Source organism: Rhinolophus ferrumequinum, chromosome 23 (assembly GCF_004115265.2).
Source record: "Rhinolophus ferrumequinum isolate MPI-CBG mRhiFer1 chromosome 23, mRhiFer1_v1.p, whole genome shotgun sequence".
Classification (NCBI taxonomy): Eukaryota; Metazoa; Chordata; class Mammalia; order Chiroptera; family Rhinolophidae; genus Rhinolophus; species Rhinolophus ferrumequinum.
The window spans coordinates 40,657,159-40,675,525 of NC_046306.1; the positions used below are offsets into that span (position 1 = coordinate 40,657,159).

The following is an 18,367-nucleotide window of genomic DNA, read 5'->3' on the forward strand; positions in this document are numbered from 1 at the left end:
TGAACTTTGGTTCAGTCAGGTTGTTGCTCTAGAGACCGGAAAAAGTTCCTTAACTCTCCTACACCTCAGTTCCTCCATTGTAAAAAGGGACAATTACGCCATAACTGAGAACTTCCACCAACCCTCAGCACAGTACCCGGCATGGGCTAGGCACTCACTGGTTCTGGAGGTGTACCTACAGCAACACTAATTATTACCACCATGTGTAAGCAGGAGCCAGGAAAGGACCCAGTGGGATTTGAGCTCTGGTTTGGGAAGCGGCCTAACAGCACGTATAAAAGCTGAGTTTTGTCTTTAATGTCACACAGATCTGCTCTCAGTGCTGGTTTCATCACTTATGCTGAATGGCTGTGGGCTCCCGACCTGATTTCCCTGGGCCTTGCTTTCCTTGGGTGTGACACAGGGATTGCAACATCGACCTTGCAGAGCTGTTGTGAAGGTAAACGAAAGTATTTAGCTATTTTACCACGAATCTGGCCCAGTGTGAGTGCCCAGTAAATGGCAGCTCTTTTTCTCATTAACAAAGCAAAGAAAGAAAGACATCCTAATGTGCCCAAGGCCCCACTGGACAGTGAGCACTCAGGGCCACTAACTGGGGCTGTCAGGCCTATCTCAATCCTGCCGAAGAGACCAGAGCATAAAATCCCCCTTTTTTTTTTTGTCATTCTCACCAACATGTGACAGGTGTCCTGCTTGCCACAAAACTGCCCAGCCAATAGAGGAATCCAATTTGGCCACTGAGCTTGGTCCAAGAATGCTGAGGCTATGGGTGGCAAGGCTGCAGCTGCCAGTGGGGAAGCAGCCATCGGTAGCCTCTCCTGGGAACCTCACAGAACATTCAACATGGCTCTCAGTAAAGGAATTTCTGAATTAAAACCTCTTGGCAATGTAAGGGAAAATAAGGATGCTGCTAATTCAAATGAAAATTGGTTGAAAACCTGAAATATAGCTTAATGTCAAATGTACATCATAAATTGGTAATACCTTCAAAGTGACTCCTATCACATTGATGGCCTCTTTCAGCTGAGGATGGCTTGTACACTGTGCAAGTTCTTCACATATCCACACCCCGAGGGAGCAAATGGCAATGCATCTTTTGAAAAAGAAGGGAAAGAAAGAACACTCTTATGCAATTTAATGTTTTAAATTCAATTCCATGACCAAATTTTCTTGGTATTTTCAAATGACAAGATATTTTAAATCTTTTTTACAAAGTAGCAAAAACTTATAGATACATCAACAGAATGCTTTCTTAGAAAAAAAGATAAGGTACCCTCAATAGGTCAGTGTTCAGGACAAACAGAAATATTGATAATGGTTATTAATTAAATATTCAATTAAATAAATGGTATATTATCTGTGTCACAGCCCACATATCACTTATTTTTGCAGAAACTAATTTTTTATTAAATTTTATTGCTTTAAGGTATTTTTGAGGAAGAATAAAAAACATGAATTTTAGAAAATTGTTTGAAATTGAGTTTGTAATTGTTTTCCTTATAATAAAATACACAACACCTACCACAAACAGAAGACAAATACTATATTTTATTATAAAGAATTTCTGAATACAACTTTCAAAATAAGTTTCACTGTTTATTTCTTTTAAACAATATGTTAAAACACAATAGTCTCTGAGCTGCACAGTTCTTTAAACATTACCTTTCTCAATTATAAATCAATTTGAAATGTTAATTCTCTTTGAAATTGATATACTCCACTATCTCTTTCAATAATCAAAGTCATATTCCTGTTAATTTTTTCTGAATGCTTATATATAAAATTAAAATACTTGCTCCCAAATCTGCCCACTTTTAGGAAAAAAAGGGGATTCAAACCACTACTTGGAACCAGACGTTAGTTTTAATATGTATATGTTGTTCTTTGTAATAAGAGGTCACATCTAGCACATTCAAACTAGACATACTGCTCAGCTCTTCATACTGAAAGTTCCTTTGTTTTCGATATAATTCAACAACTAAAATCAATATATTTTGAGGTTTTAAAACCACTACCTTTCACTTGTTTCTCACCTTTTAAAATTAGCATAATAGACTAAGTGCATCAGAACAAGCATATTAAAAACCCTTTGGAAATTGTGTTGCCTTCTACCAAAATTCACTCAGTGAAAGCGGTGCAACTCAGTTTACAAGGTGTGCCAGGCCTTTTTTGTTTCTCCAACACCCACATTACACAGGAGTTCCACAGGATTCTAAGCCTTGACATTCCTTACTGTATAGAATTGTCTAAATTTATCTCTTCTCTTGCTTAATGCCTATGCTTATTCTCAATTTAGAAAATGTACTTTGTATTCTTAGTTTGCATGTACTCTACATACCCATGTATGTACTTGACATTCTTTCGAAAAGCCTCTTTATTTTTTCCCAACTTAACCCAGACTCTGTTCGACCCACTAAAATCTATACAACTTGAAATTATATTTAAAAATCCTATTTTTTTTTTTTTTACCATTTTAAGAGCCTCTCTTCCTTTGCGTGCGTGTGTATGAATACACACTTTTTTTTTTTTTTTACAACCCATTAACCTATTTGTTAAATGTAATTTGTTAAGAGGAAAGATCTCTCATTTCTAGGAACACCTGCGTTACTTTGTAAGTACAGTAGTACCTCGGTTTTCGAACATCTCTGTGGACGAACATTTTGGTTTATGAACGCCGTAAACCATAAGGAAATGCTTCGGTTATCGAACACGCCTCGGAAGTCCAATATGTCACACGGCTTCCGCTGAGTGCAAGATCATGAGGCCTAGATGTCGGCTGTTTTCGAATGTTTCAGAGCTCGTAGATTACATTCGAAAACTGAGGTACCACTGTATTAGTTTGCATTATGGAGAACATTTGTGACCATAAAATGGTTTTACAATCTAAACTACTCTCACCTGCTTTGAGTTTTAAGCCACACTAGCTTATAATAGCTTTTCCATGCTATTTTCTCTCTTTGACATTTATCATTTAACATTCACATTTAGCATCTAGCATCTTCCAATTCTAATACTCTCAATTATTCCTCATGCCTTGGCGCTCCTATCTATGAAGATTCTCTGCATCCCAAGTATGTCCTTTATAATCCCAAATGAGTTTTATCTATCAAGATTCTTTTATGGCTAATGGCAATGCTACCTTCACTCTCACTCCGTATTCTAACACACTCTCTTGTACTATTTGCTACTATGATATGTCATACCACTCCAATTTATGTTAACAAAAATTTCTTATTTTTTCTTAATTTTTCTAAATTATTATCATTCACAATTTTAACAATATTCTCTGTTAATTCTTCTCCATTTATTTGAAATCTTGATCATATTTCAGTCTGTTTGCTTACCTACATTTACTAGCTCTTAATTTCATTGTCACTTTTCTACACAACTAAGAAAGACTGACCATATTGTACATACTTCTATTCCATTTTTAACTCCACAGAAATTTGGCTTTCTCCACTAAAGAAAAAGGGTTTGAAAAAAAGGTATTGTCAATACTTGTTGAAGGACTGAATGTGGTGGATTATGGGGAAAGGAGAAGGATTTTTCAAGGATTTTTCTCAAGCTTCCAGATTGAAAGTCTAGGTAGACAATGGTGCCACTGAGATGAAGTTGGAGGGACAGTTAGCAGGCTCAAGCATTCAGTTACGGTTGTTAAGTTTAGATACGTTAAGGCATCCAAGTTGAGATATCACGTAAGCTTGAATATATAAGGGGTTCATAGAAGGGACCAAGTAAATAAATTCAGTATCACCAGCTAGTAGGTGGTATTTAAAGCCTGGTTAGAATGAGTAAGAGCACTTAGAAAGTCACAGAGTGAGAAGAGAACCAGTCCTAAGCCTCGAGTCACTCAGACATTCAGAGGTTAGGTAGAGGAGCGAGACAGGAAAGGAGCAGCTTATAGTAAGTAACGTAGAAGCAAAATCAGAAGCTTATGTTTCAAGAAACTGGCATTGTTCAGGAAGACGGTAAAGACAGACTAACTTCAGAATTAGTAAGATAAGCATGCATATTAAAATTTCTAAGGTAACATCCCTAAAAGAACTGAGAGTGTCTATGACTTCTAAAACATAAAGGTAATAAATGGAATGTGAAAAAAAAATTAATCTGAAAGAAGAAAAGGATAGAAGGGAGGGAGGGAGGAAGGGAGGAAAGAGAGAGAGAGAAAAGGAAGGAAACAAAGAAAGGAGGGGAAGGAAGGAAGAAAGAAGAAAGGAGGAAAGAGGAAAGGAAGAAAAAAGGAACAGTAGGAAGGAAGAACAGAAGGGAGGAAGGAATAAAGAAAGAAAAGGAGAGGGGTAAAAATGAAGGCAAGAAAACGGAGAAAATGAAATACTGAGAAGGGATAATAACAAAGTATAAAATAAGATAAAAGAAATACGATAAAAGAAAATAAAAGTAATTGCAATAAATGTAAACAAACTAAAGCTTCAATTAAAAAATAAAGATCACACAGGATAAATATAAAATCAAGTACCTATAGTTTTTGCAAAAACATTTAAAAGAGAATATAGAGATTTCAGTTTTCAAGATGGCAAATTAGGTAAATGCTATCTATGCCTACTGCATCCCAGGATCAAACCAAACTTACAAATAAATTATGTAACAATCAACCTCAAGACTCATCTGAAGACTAGCCGAACAGAAATAACTCTTATAACTAAGGATATAAAAAAGAGGCCACATCGAGACTGGTCGGAGGGGTAGAGAGGTGAAAACAGGCTGACCCCAAACCCACATACAGTGGTTGAACACACCTCGGTGGAGAAGATCCCCCCTGGAAGAGGGAGGGTTCCCAGCCCCATATCAGGCTCCCCAGTCCAGGGGTCCTATGTTTAGAAGAGAGGTTCCCAAAAGATCTGGCAGTGAAAATCAGCAAGGACTCGATCTGTCCATCCCGGTGAGATGGAAAGTGGCTGGAAACCCAGACACCCATTTAAAAGGCCCACACACAAACTCACTTGTTTGCAAACATCACCTGGTCTCCAGTGGAGGAGCAGCAACTCAAGAGGTGCCGGAGACATACAGATAAAGACTGAGTTCTGTGGCTTTGGTACAAGGGTTGGAGGGACAGCAGCCATTGTTCCTGTGTAGAGCCTGCCTCACGTGTAGCCTACAAGAGGACACTATCATTTCTATGTTAAACCCTTCCCCAAAAGGCCTGAAACTGTACTGGTCTGGTAAAACCCGTACATGCGTACCACCTTGGTGACACCCTGGGTCTCTAACTGGCACAGCTACTACTGCATCACCCAGAGCACTTTCAGCTACTGAGAGGCTGGCCCCACCCAAAAAACTGTGGAAGCCTTTTACAGCAGTGGACTGCCCGAGGTCACCCAAGGAACTTTTGGTGGTGGACAGTGAGCCACAACTAGGGCTGCAGCCTCTCTTGGGTGGCTCTTGGGAACCTGCAGACCCAAGGCAAGTAGCAGCTAGCCACTGTGTTCTCAGGGCGTTTTGCAAGGTGGTCACAGGCCAGGCACTGGCGCAAAAGCTGAATCTGCATTAACCTTGTAAAAGCCACTGGCCACACATTGTAACTCCCCAGACCCCCGCCCTGCCCGGCTAGTGCTTCATCGCCGAAGGAACTCTCAACACCAGGTCAACTAGCCCAGCCGTGCACCTAAGAAGGCTTTCAACAGCAGAGCTGTACAGGCAACCAGAAGGTGGCAATAATCCTAGGGGGCACTGGGCCTTTGGATAAGCAGCCCCAGGCCTTACTGGTGGCAGCCAGCCTCGGTTCACAGCGAGGCCACTCCCACATACCTCCCGGTCCAGCACATGCAGCAGCCAACAACATATAGCTTTGTAGCTCCTACCAGGTAGCCATGGGCCAGTCACAGGCAAGGCTGACATTGACTTGCATGGGAGCCTCTCTCAAAAAGACACCAGAAACAACACACCTAGAGGCAAGCTTCAGACCATACCAGAGTACTACCTGGTTAGCCCCACAAGCAGCAAACCCAAAAGGGTACCTCATGGCACAAGAACCTACAGGGTGAAGCCTCCTCTGACGGGTCAGCTCCCAAATAGCAGCTCATACACTGTGGGTGTAGCCAATCCTCACAATCAGTCAGTCTGGGAGTCAATGTCAACTACCGATGTGCGAAAGCAATCAAGGCTCAACTGTAACAGGAGGACACACACAACACACTCAAGGGACACTCCTGGAACACATACAGAGGAGATCAGGGAGATTGTGCCACTGGACCACATAGGACACATACTACATAAGGTCACCCAGCAAATACTGACAGACATAGGAGATCTGCCTAACACATAGAAACAAATAAGAGTCAGCCAGAATGAGGAAACAATGAAACATGTCCCAAATAAAGGAACAGGAAAAATCTCTAAAAACAGTACTAAAAGAAATGGAGGCAACCAACCTACCAGAGACAGAGTTTAAAACACTGGTTATAAGAATGCTTAAAGAACTTAGTGTGAATTTCAAAAATGAGACAGTAAGCATAAAGGACATAGAGCCAAAAAAAAGAACCAGTCAGAAATAAAGAATACAGTAATTGAAATGAAGAATACACTAGAAGAAACCAACAGTAGATTAGATGAAGCAGAGGATCGAAGCAACGATTTAGAAGACAACATAGCAGAAAAAACACAATCGGAACAAAAATGAAAAAGAATTAAAACAATGGGGCCAGTTTAAGGGACCTATGGGAAAACATCAAGAGTAACAACATTCACATCATAGGAGTACCAGAAGAAGATGAGAGGGAGCAGAACCTATTTGACTAAATAGTGACTGAACACTTCCCTAACCTGGTGAAAGAAATAGACATACATACAAGCCCAGAAAGTGCAGAGAGTCCCAAACAAGATGAATCCAAAAAGGCCTACACCAAGACACATCATAATTAAAATGGAAAAGGTTAAAGACAAAGAGAGAATCTTAAAAGCAGCAAGAGAAAAGCAGTTAGTTACACACGAAGGAGGTCCCATAAGAATATCGGCTGATTTCTGAACAGAAACTTTGCAGGCCAGAAGTGATTGACACAAAATACTCAACGTGATGAAAAGCAAGGACCTACAACCAAGATTACTCTACCCAGCAAGACTATCGTTTAGAATCGAAGGACAGATAAAGAGCTTTCCAGATAAGAAAAGTTAGAGGAGTTCACCACTATCAAGCCAGTATCACAAAAAAGGTTAAAGGGAAAGCTTTAAGAAGAAGAAGGGGGAAAAAGGGTCAAAAATACAAATAATGAAATGGCAAAAACCACGTACCTATAAATAATCACTTTAAATGTAAATGAATTAAATGCTCCAATCAAAAGACATAGGGTAGCTGAATGGATAAGAAAACAAGACACATATATATGCTGTCTATAAGAGACCTACCTCAGATCGAAGGACACACATAGACTTAAAGCATAGGGAGGGAAAAAGATAGTTCACACAAATGGAAATGAGAAAAAAACTGGGTTAGCAATACCTATATCGGACAAAACAGACTTTAACATGAAGACTATAATAAGAGACAAAGAAGGACATTACATAATAATAAAAGGATCAATCCAACAAAAAGACAACCAAAAAGACATCTTTTTGTTAACAACAAAAAGATGTTAACCATAGTAAACATCTATGCACCCAACATAGAAGCACCTAAATATATAAAGCAAATATTGACTGACATAAAGGCAGACATCAACAGTAACGCTATCACAGTAGGGAAGTTTAATACCTCACTGACACCAATGGACAGATGTTTCAGACAGAAAAATCAATGTGGAAACAGCAGCCTTAAATGACACACTAGAACAGATGAATTGATATTTTTAGAGGATTTCACCCCAGAGCAGCAGAATATACATTCTTTCCAAGTGCACGTGGAACATTTTCCAAGATAGAACACATGTTAGGCTACAAAATAAGTCTCAATAAATTTAAAAAGACTGAAATCATATCAGGTGTCTTCTCTGACCACAATGGTATGAAATTAGAAAACAATTACAAGAAAAAAACTGAAAAACACACAAACACATGGAGGCTAAATAACATGCTACTAAATAATGAATGGGTCAACAATGAGATCAAGAAAGAAATCAAAAGATACCATGAAACAAACGAAAATAAAAATGCAACAACCCAAAATCTATGGGACACAGTGAAAGCAGTCCTAAGAAGGAACTTCATAGCATTGCAAGCCCACATCAAGGTACAAGAAAAATCTCAAATAAAGAGTCTAACTTTACACCTAAGGGAACTGGAAAAAGAACAGCAAACAAAGTCCCAGGTGAGTACAAAGAAGGAAATAATAAAGATGACAGCAGAAATAAAAGAAATAGAGACTAAAAGAAAAACAGGAAAGATCAATAAAAACAAGAGCCAGTTTTTTTAAAAGATAAACAAAATTGAGAAACCTTTAACCAGATTAAGAAAAAAAGGAGTGAATGAATGAATGAATCAATCAATCAATCAAATCAAATCAAATCAGAAATGAAAAAGAAGTGACAACAGATACCACGGAAATACAAAAAAAATACGAAAAGCAACTATACACCAACGAACTGAACAATCTGGAAAAAATGGATAAATTCCTAGAAGCATACAATCTTCCAAGGTTGAATCAAGAAGAAACAGAAAATCTGAACAGACCAATTACTACCACTGAAACCAAGTCAGTAATCAACAAACTCCCAACAAACAAAACTGCTGGACCAGATGACTCCCTGGTGAATTTTACGAAAAGTCAAAGAAGAATTAACACCCATTCTCCTCAAACTATTCCAAAAAATACAAGAGGACCAAAGCCTTCTTAGTTCATTTTACGAGGCCACCATTACCCTGATGTCAAAACCAGACAAAGACATTACAAAAAAAAAAAAAAAAAATTATAGGCTGATATCCCTAATGAACATAGATGCAAAAATCCTCAACAAAATTAGTATTTTCTGAATTCAACAATACACCATGTGTATTACAAAAAGATCATACACCATGATCAAGTGGGATTCATTCCTGGTATGCAAGGTTGGTTCAATATCTGCAAATCAAGTAATGTGATACACCACATTAACAAAATGAAAAATAAAAATCACATGGTCATCTCAATAGATGCAGAAAAAGCGTTCGACAAAATCCAGTATCCATTTGTGATACAAACCCTCAGCAAAGTGGGAATAGAGGGACCATATCTCAACATAATAAAGGCCATATTGGACAATCCCACAGGTAATATCATACTCAATGAGGAAAAGCTAAAAGCAGTCTCCTCGATATTAGGAAAAAGACAAGGATGCCAACTTTCACCACTTTTATTCAGCATAGTACTGGAAGTCCTAGGAACAGCAATCAGACAAGAAAAAGAAACAAAAGCATCCAAATTGGAAAGGAAGAAGTAAAACTGTCATTTTTTTTTACAGATGACATAATACTATATATAGAGAACCCCAAAGATTTCACCCAAAACTATTAGAATTGATAAAAGAATTTAGTAAAGTAGCAGGATACAAAATTATTATTCAGAAATCAGTTGCATTTTTATACACCAATAACGAACTATCAAAAAGAGAAATTAAGAAAACAATGCCCAACAACTGAAACAAAATAAAATGAAATAATCAGGAATGAATTTAACCAAGAAAGTAATTTTCTGTACTCAGAAAATTATAAGACATTGAAGAGAGAAATTAAAGATACAAATAAATGGAAACAATACCATGCTCATGGATAGGAAGAATTAATACAGTTAAAATGTCCATACTACCCAAAGCAATCTACAGATTCAGTGCAATCCCTATCAAAACACCAATGCATTTTTCTCCGAACTAGAACAAATAATCCTAAAATTTATATGGAACCATAAAAGACCCCGAATAGCCACCGCAACCCTGAGAAAGAAGAACAAAGCTGGAGGCATGATGTTACCTGATATCAAATTATACTACAAGGCCATAGGAATCAAAACAGCATGGTACTGGCATAAAAACAGATACGTAGATCAATGGAACAGAACAGAGATCCCAGAAATAAAACCATGCCTATATGGTCATTCAAGAGGCAATAATTTACAATGGGGTAAAGACAGTCTATTCAATTACCAGGTAAACATGCAAAAAAATGAAAATGAACCACCTTCTTATGCCATATATAAGAATAAACTCAAAATGAATTAAAGACTTAAATGTAAGACCTGAAACCATAACTCCTAGAAGAAAATATAGGAAGTAAACTCTCAGACATTACCCTTAGTAATATTTTTACTTACATATCTTCTCAGGCCAGGGAAACAAAAGAAAAAATAAACAAATGTGACTACATCAAATTGAAAAGTTTTTGCACAGCAAAGGAAACCATCAACAAAACAAAAAGACATCCTATTGAATGGAAGGAGATACTTGCCAATGATACATGTGATGAGGGATTAATATCTAAAATTCATAAGAAACTCATAGAACTCAACACCAAAAAAACAAACAATTCAATCAAAAAATGGGCATTAGAGCTGAACAGACATTTCTCCAAAAAGGACATACATATGACCAATTGACATATGAAAAGATGCTCAATGTCACTAATCATCAGAGAAATGCGAATAAAACCATAATGAGATAGCACCTCACTCCTGTCAGAATGCCTATCATCAATAAATCACAAACAACAAGTGTTGGAGAGGATGTGGAGGAAAGGGAACCCTTGTGCACTGTTAGTGGGATTGCACATTGGTGCAGCCAGTATGGAAAAGAGTATGGAGGTTCCTTAAAAAATTGAAAATAGAACTACCTTATGACCCAGCAATTCCACTCCTGGGTATTTATCCAAAGAAATTCAAAACACTAATTTGAAAAAATATACGCATCCCTAGCCCCTATGTTTACTGCAGAGCTATTCACAATAGCCAAGATATGGAAACAACCAAAATGGCCATCAACAGATGATTGGATTAAAAATTGTGGTACATTCATACAATGGACCATTACTCTGCCATAAAAAAAGAATGAAATCTTACCATTTGCAACAACATGAACGGACCTAGAGGATATTATGCCGAGTAAAGTAAATCAGACTGAGAAAGACAAATACCATATGATCTCACTTATATGTGAAATCTAAAGAACAAAATCAACATACAAAACAGAAATAGACTCAGAGATGCAGAAAGAGACTCATAACAAACTGATGGTTACTAGATGGGCTAAGGGTTGGGGGCATGTGTAAGAAAGATGAAGAAATTAGGAACTACAAATTGTTAGTCATAAAATAGTCACATGGATGCGAAATACAGTATGGGGAATATAGTCAATAATGTTGCAAAAACTATGTATGGTGTCAGATGAGTACTAGACTTATTGGGTGAATCACTTCATAAATTATAGAAATGTCTAACCACCATGCTGTACACCTGAAACTAATATAATATTGAATGTCAACTATAATTTAAAAATATATACATTTATTGTTACAGGATGTAAAGTATAGTATATAGGGAATATAGTCAATAGTTTTGTAATAGCTATGTATGGTGTCAAACGGGTAGTAGACTTGTTGGGGTTATCCATTTGTGAGGTGTGTAAATGTGTAATCGTTATGTTGTTTTGAACACCTGAAATTAACAATAAAAAAATTAAATTAAAAATGTTCATTTTAGCTACAAAAAAAGAGAACATAAAAATAGCTGAATCAGTATCAGACAAGTGGTCTTTAAGATACAAAATCATTATTAGAGATAAAGAGGGTGCTCACTATAGAGATATAATAATTCTAAACTTCTTTGCAGATAATAACATAGCTATATAAAACAAAAATGTACAGATATACAAGGAGAAACAGATAAATGTGCCATAATAATGGGTGATTTTAACATATTTTTCTCAGTTAATGATCAAAATAATGAAAAAAATTAGAAAAGATATGGAATATTTAAAGGACATGACTGAAAATATTAATAAAATAGACACATCTAGAACCCTACACCCAACAACTGAAGAACAATGTATATACTCTTTTCAGGCATATATGAGACATTTGCAAAAAATGACTACATAGAGGGCCACAAAGCAAATCTCAACAATGTCTAAGAGTATTATCAAGCAGACAACATTACTGATTCACAATGCAATTAACTAAGATATCAGTAGCAAAAAGATAAATAGAAATAACCATATATTTGGAAATTAAGAAATGTTTCTACATAAATCATAACTCAATGAAGGAATCAAAATGGAAATTGGAAAAAATTTGTAACGAAAAAATTAAGTAAAGCATTTTCCTGAACTAATTCTTGGTATACTTTTTAGTGTGTGTAAGAATAATGTAAAAAAATAACTATTTATTAACATTAAGTGTTTACACATAAATATGTATCTTAAAATTGTTAAATAGTTTACCTTTATTCAGCATTTACCTTGCATATTCACTTGGTTCCTCTGTGGCATTCTTCAGTAAAATATTTATGAGGTAATGCTAAAAACACAAAATTAAGTAAAATAAAAACTTTGTTTAGTAGTTGGTTTCCCACATGTTCTGATCGTGTTCTAGGCAGACAGAAGCTACTGAAGGAACAGGTTGCTCTGGAGAGCCTCCCATGAGGGATATCCTGGGGGAAGGAAACACAGGGCTGGGGGGAGCCCCCTGGGCAATTAAGCCAGCCTAGAGAATAGAGTTTCTGGGTATACAAGAAACCTAGCAAAGTAAATGAGACTTCCAGATAGGAAAATCTTGGTTTTCTTTTACTTTAATTTGATTATACATTGTACATTGAATTATATATTGTAATTATGTACTCTAGAGAGATTGACTGATTCTGGGATTTGAAAAGCATTTTTGTTTGCCCGAAAGTCAACTGAGGAGAGAACACATGCTTACTTTTATTCTCCAAACAATAATTTGGAGTTTCAAATTATTAGTTGTATTTAATCAGGCCAACAACAGGATTGAATATTTAGCTTATTTCAATTATTTCTTATAAATTTATTTGATATATAATGTGGTCTAATTAAACTAATAAAATTATTATAAAGCATAATTCATTACATAATTATGACCCATCGGCATGATAAACAGGTATAATAAAAAAACTCCTGAGAAACCTATCAGTTGTAACTGCAACATGTATGCTCTGAATCTGACACATTTATTCCCCTAAAACAGCCTACTAAAAGAAAAAAGAGAGAGAAAACAAACAAGTATTGAAACATTAAATGACATAGCAAAACTTTCAGGGATAATTTGATCACAGTATAATAATGGAAGAGATAACTGTATAGATAGAATTATCAAACGCATTATGTACCTTGACATCTTCAGTTCCTGTAATGACTTCACTAACTTCCGGCACTGACTGCAGCAAAGGGATCTCCCGGTAGATATTTGGAAAGCAGACGAGAGAGCCAAGAATGGTGAGGGCTTCAGAACGAGGTGCCTGCATAGAAAAAAATTGAAACACACATTTTTCTTTTTGTAAGTTAGAAACTTTAGATAAGAAACAACATGTTTTACTTTTTCATGGTTTTGAAAGGGAGTCTTTATAATTATTTTATCCTAGGTAAGAAATATCAAACTATGCCTGGTTATTTCCCCCAGGTGAATATTTAAGCAAGAGAGGTTTGCCTAAATGAAAAAGCAAGTTTCCAAGGAATGGAAAATATCACCATACTTGGATATAAACAAGCATTGTAAAAACTGGTCTGCAGAAAAGTAAATGACTCAGTCATGATTGTTTTTATTTTTTTTTTTTTAGTGTTAATGCTTTTGACAAAGCAGGGTAAATGATATCAACTTAGTATTAGTTTTACTGTGAAGACAGTTAATAAAAATTTATAAGGAAGAGGGGTTGGGATAATTACCAGAAGGTAGGGAAAGAGAGAAGACACCATCTACCAAATTTCCTGTTTCACCAAGAACTACTTTACAAAATAACATATAGTGTCTGACATCTAGTGAGATACAAAATCATTTGTTTATCATTATTGGAATTAGGTATATATTAGAGGATGCTTTTCACTAGATTTCAATTCACCCAACACTTACTACCATGTTTCCCCGAAAATAAGACCTACTAGATAATCAGCTCTAACGCGCCTTTTGGAGCAATAATTAATATAAGACCCGGTATTACATTTATTATATATTATATTATATTATACTGGGTCTTATATTATAGTAAAATAAGACCTGGTATTACGTTATATTATATATTTATATTACATTATATTGACCGGGTCTTATAGTAAAATAAGACTGGGTCTTATATTAATGTTTGCTCCAAAAGACGCATTAGAGCTCATGGTCCGGCTAGGTCTTATTTTTGGGGAAACATGGTAGCAGCAATGGTTAGCCAAGAATGGGGGCAGGCGCCAGGATTACAAACGTATGTCATCCATCCACCCACGCATCAGTTAATCCATTCCTCAGCCTATCTACTTTTATTTAATGATTAGAACAATGGCACCTAACACTTCAGGAGTTCTCACTCTGTGCCGTACAAGCATTCCCTCATGGAATGCCCTCAACAACCCAACGAAGAAGTGGATACTATTATCATTTCCATTTTACAGGTGAAAAAATTGAGGCTTAGAGAAATTAAGTAGTTTTTTCAAATGATAGACATGGTTTGAACTGCTGAGGCCATCTAACTCCTGAGTTCACTCTGGGCCTATACTGTTAAGCACTTGAGTATGAAATGAAAGAGAGCTTCCCTCCCTCAAGCAATGGCAGGGTGGTGGTGTGGGATTGGGGAGAAGAGACAAATAACACATATATAATTCAATGAAGCAAGTACTACAAGAGCCACACACTGCCAATATCATGGGAGCCCAGTGCATTCATTTTTACCTAGCCTGGTTCTCACCAGCACACAGGTAAATGAAAGACAATATAAAACACAGAGAGAGATATTCTATGGGAACCAAGATGAGACAATGATTTTTTCTGCTCAGGGTGGTTAGGAAGCACTAAAACAAACTGTGGCTAAGAGTCACATAGTGGAGTAGGAGCCAGCCAGGCAGGTGGAGAACAAGAGACTGAAGTGAGGAGGCAGAGGCACATTGCAGCAGTGGGAATGGAAAAGGCAAAGACATTCAAGGGACCCACTGAACTGTAAAAGGTCTCATGCACAGAGCCCAGAGAACACGCCAGTGTGCATGCAGGTGCTGGGGCGGGGTCCTCCAGTGCAAGGAGTCTGAGAAAGGCATCAGGGCTACTGGGAAGAGACCCACAGGCCACGGCCGCCTGGGAAGAGACCCACAGGCCACGGCCGCCTGGGAAGAGACCCACAGGCCACGGCCGCCTGGGAAGAGACCCACAGGCCACGGCCGCCTGGGAAGAGACCCATAGGCCACGTGGCACAGTTCTCAATCTCATTCCATCTGAGGAGTGATACCATCAGATTCCTAACCCCAGCAGGAGTGTGATGCGAATGGATACTATCAGGGAGAGAATATCATGTAGTCACTGAAGAATAGTGCAGGCAAGAGTAATGACAGCTCTGAATGGACCAATGGCATTGGGGATGAAGACACTATATCTTTAATGTTTTATTTCATTTATAAATACAAAGATTTTAAATTCCTACAGCAAAATGTTAAGATTTGCCAAAGTCGGTCAGTGAGTACAGTTTCTTGTCACATGACCTCCACACTGCAAAACACAATGGTCACCATCTAGGCCTTACCTCACCTGACCCCTCAGTGGCACTGGAGGCAGTGCTGTCATTTGGCCTCTGGGATACCTTTTTGGTTCCCAAGGAGATCTGACAGTGTCCATGCTGGAACTCCTCATTTCCTCAGGATCTAAACTCTGGGACTCTGAGCGCAGCTCTCTGCCCTCTTCTCTTAGATCTATACCCACAGGATATCCAGACCCATGGATTTAAATGCCTCCAACAGGTTGCCTACTCCCCGACAAATCTCTCCAGCCCAGACTTCCTTCCTGAAGTCCAGATTTATAGATCTGACTGCTTGTTTGGCATCTCCACTCGGGGGATGAGAGGGCATCTCATACTGACAAGTATGAGGGCATCTCATACTTCACCCTACCACAGAGTTCTGTAATTCTGTGTAACATTACCCTGCCTCCATCACTCTGTCCCTGTCCTCTTATCTGCTGTTTTTATTTTTCTTTATTTTTGTTAAGAAAATCTTTGAATGGAAAAGGAGAATGTTATATCCATATACCCAACACCTAGATTTAAGATTTTACCATTTTACCTCTTCTAACTCCCTTTCATTTTTCATTTCAAGATTTAAAATTCACTTAAAAGTTTCTACTTTCAGTATTTTAAAGCAAATTCAAGACATTGTGTCATTCCACATCTGTGTTCTCCAGCACCCGTTTTGTATTTTTTTTGTTATTTTACAATCATGACTTCCTGTTGTGTTATATATTCATTTAATGTTTGTATCTCCTGTGAAGGCAGGAGTTAGTCTTCATCACTTCTCTACCTCAGTGGATGCTCAATAAATATTGCCTTGAAATAAGGGACAGCTGCTGCTGTCCTCACTTACTGATCATCTTTCAGGTTTCTGGTTCAGAATCACTTCTTCCATGAAGACTTTTCTAATGCACGTCTTCCCCTTCACCTTCCACCAAGCAGACTTAACTATTCCTGTATTGGTTACCCCTGGGTTTTGGATGTGATTCTACTGTAGTTGCTAGGAACTATTAATACTCAGTTTACAACTAAGTGCAACTATCAATACTTAGTTTACCCATCTGATTTCAAGGGTAGGGACCCTGTCAAACTCACCTAGGCCAGGTCCCGGCACATAGTAGGTCCACGGTAAATGTTTCTCAAACAGACTTGCTTTGTTAGCTCTCACTAACTGCTGCTCTTTCCACCAGACAGTCTTGGTTTAGACTTTGTCCATTCTTTTCCCTGAGCAGCCTTAACTACTGTATAGTATGTAAGCCTGACTTGCACTGTGGATTTATAGATGGAATGCTAGACTATCTGACAACCAGATGCAAAACATTCAATCTTCAAAATAAAGAGCTGTTGCATAGATTTATTCAAAGAATATAGTAAATCTAGATACATTTTTTGCCTAAGCACTGAGCCTATGGTGAGCCCCAATTTACACATAGAAAAATGAAATCCATGGATTTAAGTATATTGTTCAAGGATAGATAACTTCCAGGGTCTAGAATGGAAAGAAATTATATGTAATATTCTATCTTTTTTGCACACCACAATATATCTGTTCTGTTGTTGATGGACATTTGGGTTGGTTCTAGGTTTTGGCTATTACAAATAATGTTTGCTGAGCACAAGCTTCTACCCATCTTCTGGTGACCTATGTATGCATTTCACTGACTCAGCAGGGCAGGTCTGTAGAGGAGGGGTACCTCAAACTTGTAACTAACTGTATTAACTGAAAATTTTGACTGAGCAGGTGTGCCTCATATAAATACCTCTCACCAATTCCCCTACAATTTTAAACCTCAAGTTTAAAACAAGAGAGAAATCCAAAGAGTTACTGTTCCTTTATGTAACTCTTACATTTACATTCTCATATTTTCTCTCAAAAAATGTTTTGGAAGGATATTTTAATAGCTCATCTAGCCAAAAGAGAAGTTTTTACAGAGAATAACCACCATGCATGATATTATCTCTAGAAAGGTGCCCCCATTTTCACAGGAAACTATCGGAGCAAGAAAAATTTCAATAAAGAAGTATGATTTTCCTTCCTATATCCTGTAAGTTTTTCGATGTTGATGTGAATGGCTAAAAATAAATTTGAAGGTTCTTTGAGAATGATTACCCTAAAATCTTTTTCAGAAATAATGAAGTATTTAAAGTTGTCATAGACTTTACAAAAAAACAGTTGAACAAATTCAGCATTTTTCTTCCTTTTTCCTTCTTTCATCCTTCCCTTTTGTTGCTCTTTTCCCTTCCTTTTGCTTTTAAATTTATCCTTAAATGAAAAAGTACATGAAAATACCACCATGAAATACCAGCTATACAAAGTATTAAAAAGCAATTTAATTTAAAACCCAGGGTTGGAGTTTGAATTTAACCTGCACAAAAGAAATCAGTAGAGTGAAAAAGTAACAATGTGTCAACAAAATTTAGGTAGCTAGATACTCCTACTGATTTCAATACAAGTCGCTGGCCAGCAGTAAAGCTAATTTTATTTACACCATTGGAACAGAAAAAAATAATGAGTCTGAACAGGTAACAGTTATACAGAGCACAAATGTGAGAAGCCCTTTAAATATAAACGTATAAGAGTATTGTCTCAAAAGGAATCAAGACACTGCCCTAATAGGAAGTAAATGTAGAGACTGCAAGTAAATTCTTTTTGTAGCCCGTAATGCCCATTTAGTCCACTTATTTCTAATCTTTTTCGTCTAAGAATTTAGCACATTAATGAGAAAAATATATTCATTTTCTGGTTAAAATTTT

At 37.2% G+C, this 18,367-nt stretch overlaps 1 protein-coding gene across 4 annotated transcripts in view; it reads right to left on the minus strand.

Annotated features, from left to right (window-relative positions):
• RALGAPA2 (Ral GTPase activating protein catalytic subunit alpha 2) overlaps window positions 1-18,367 on the minus strand; it is a 316,937-nt gene that overhangs the window by 123,142 nt on the left and 175,428 nt on the right. For all 4 annotated transcript variants that reach the window (XM_033094559.1, XM_033094558.1, XM_033094556.1 and 1 more), the window contains 3 exons: window positions 13,256-13,384; window positions 12,368-12,426; window positions 985-1,093 (listed from right to left, as the gene is read on the minus strand). In XM_033094559.1, coding sequence (XP_032950450.1) covers window positions 985-1,093; window positions 12,368-12,426; window positions 13,256-13,384 — 297 coding nt within the window. The remainder of the gene's footprint in view (window positions 1-984; window positions 1,094-12,367; window positions 12,427-13,255; window positions 13,385-18,367) is intronic.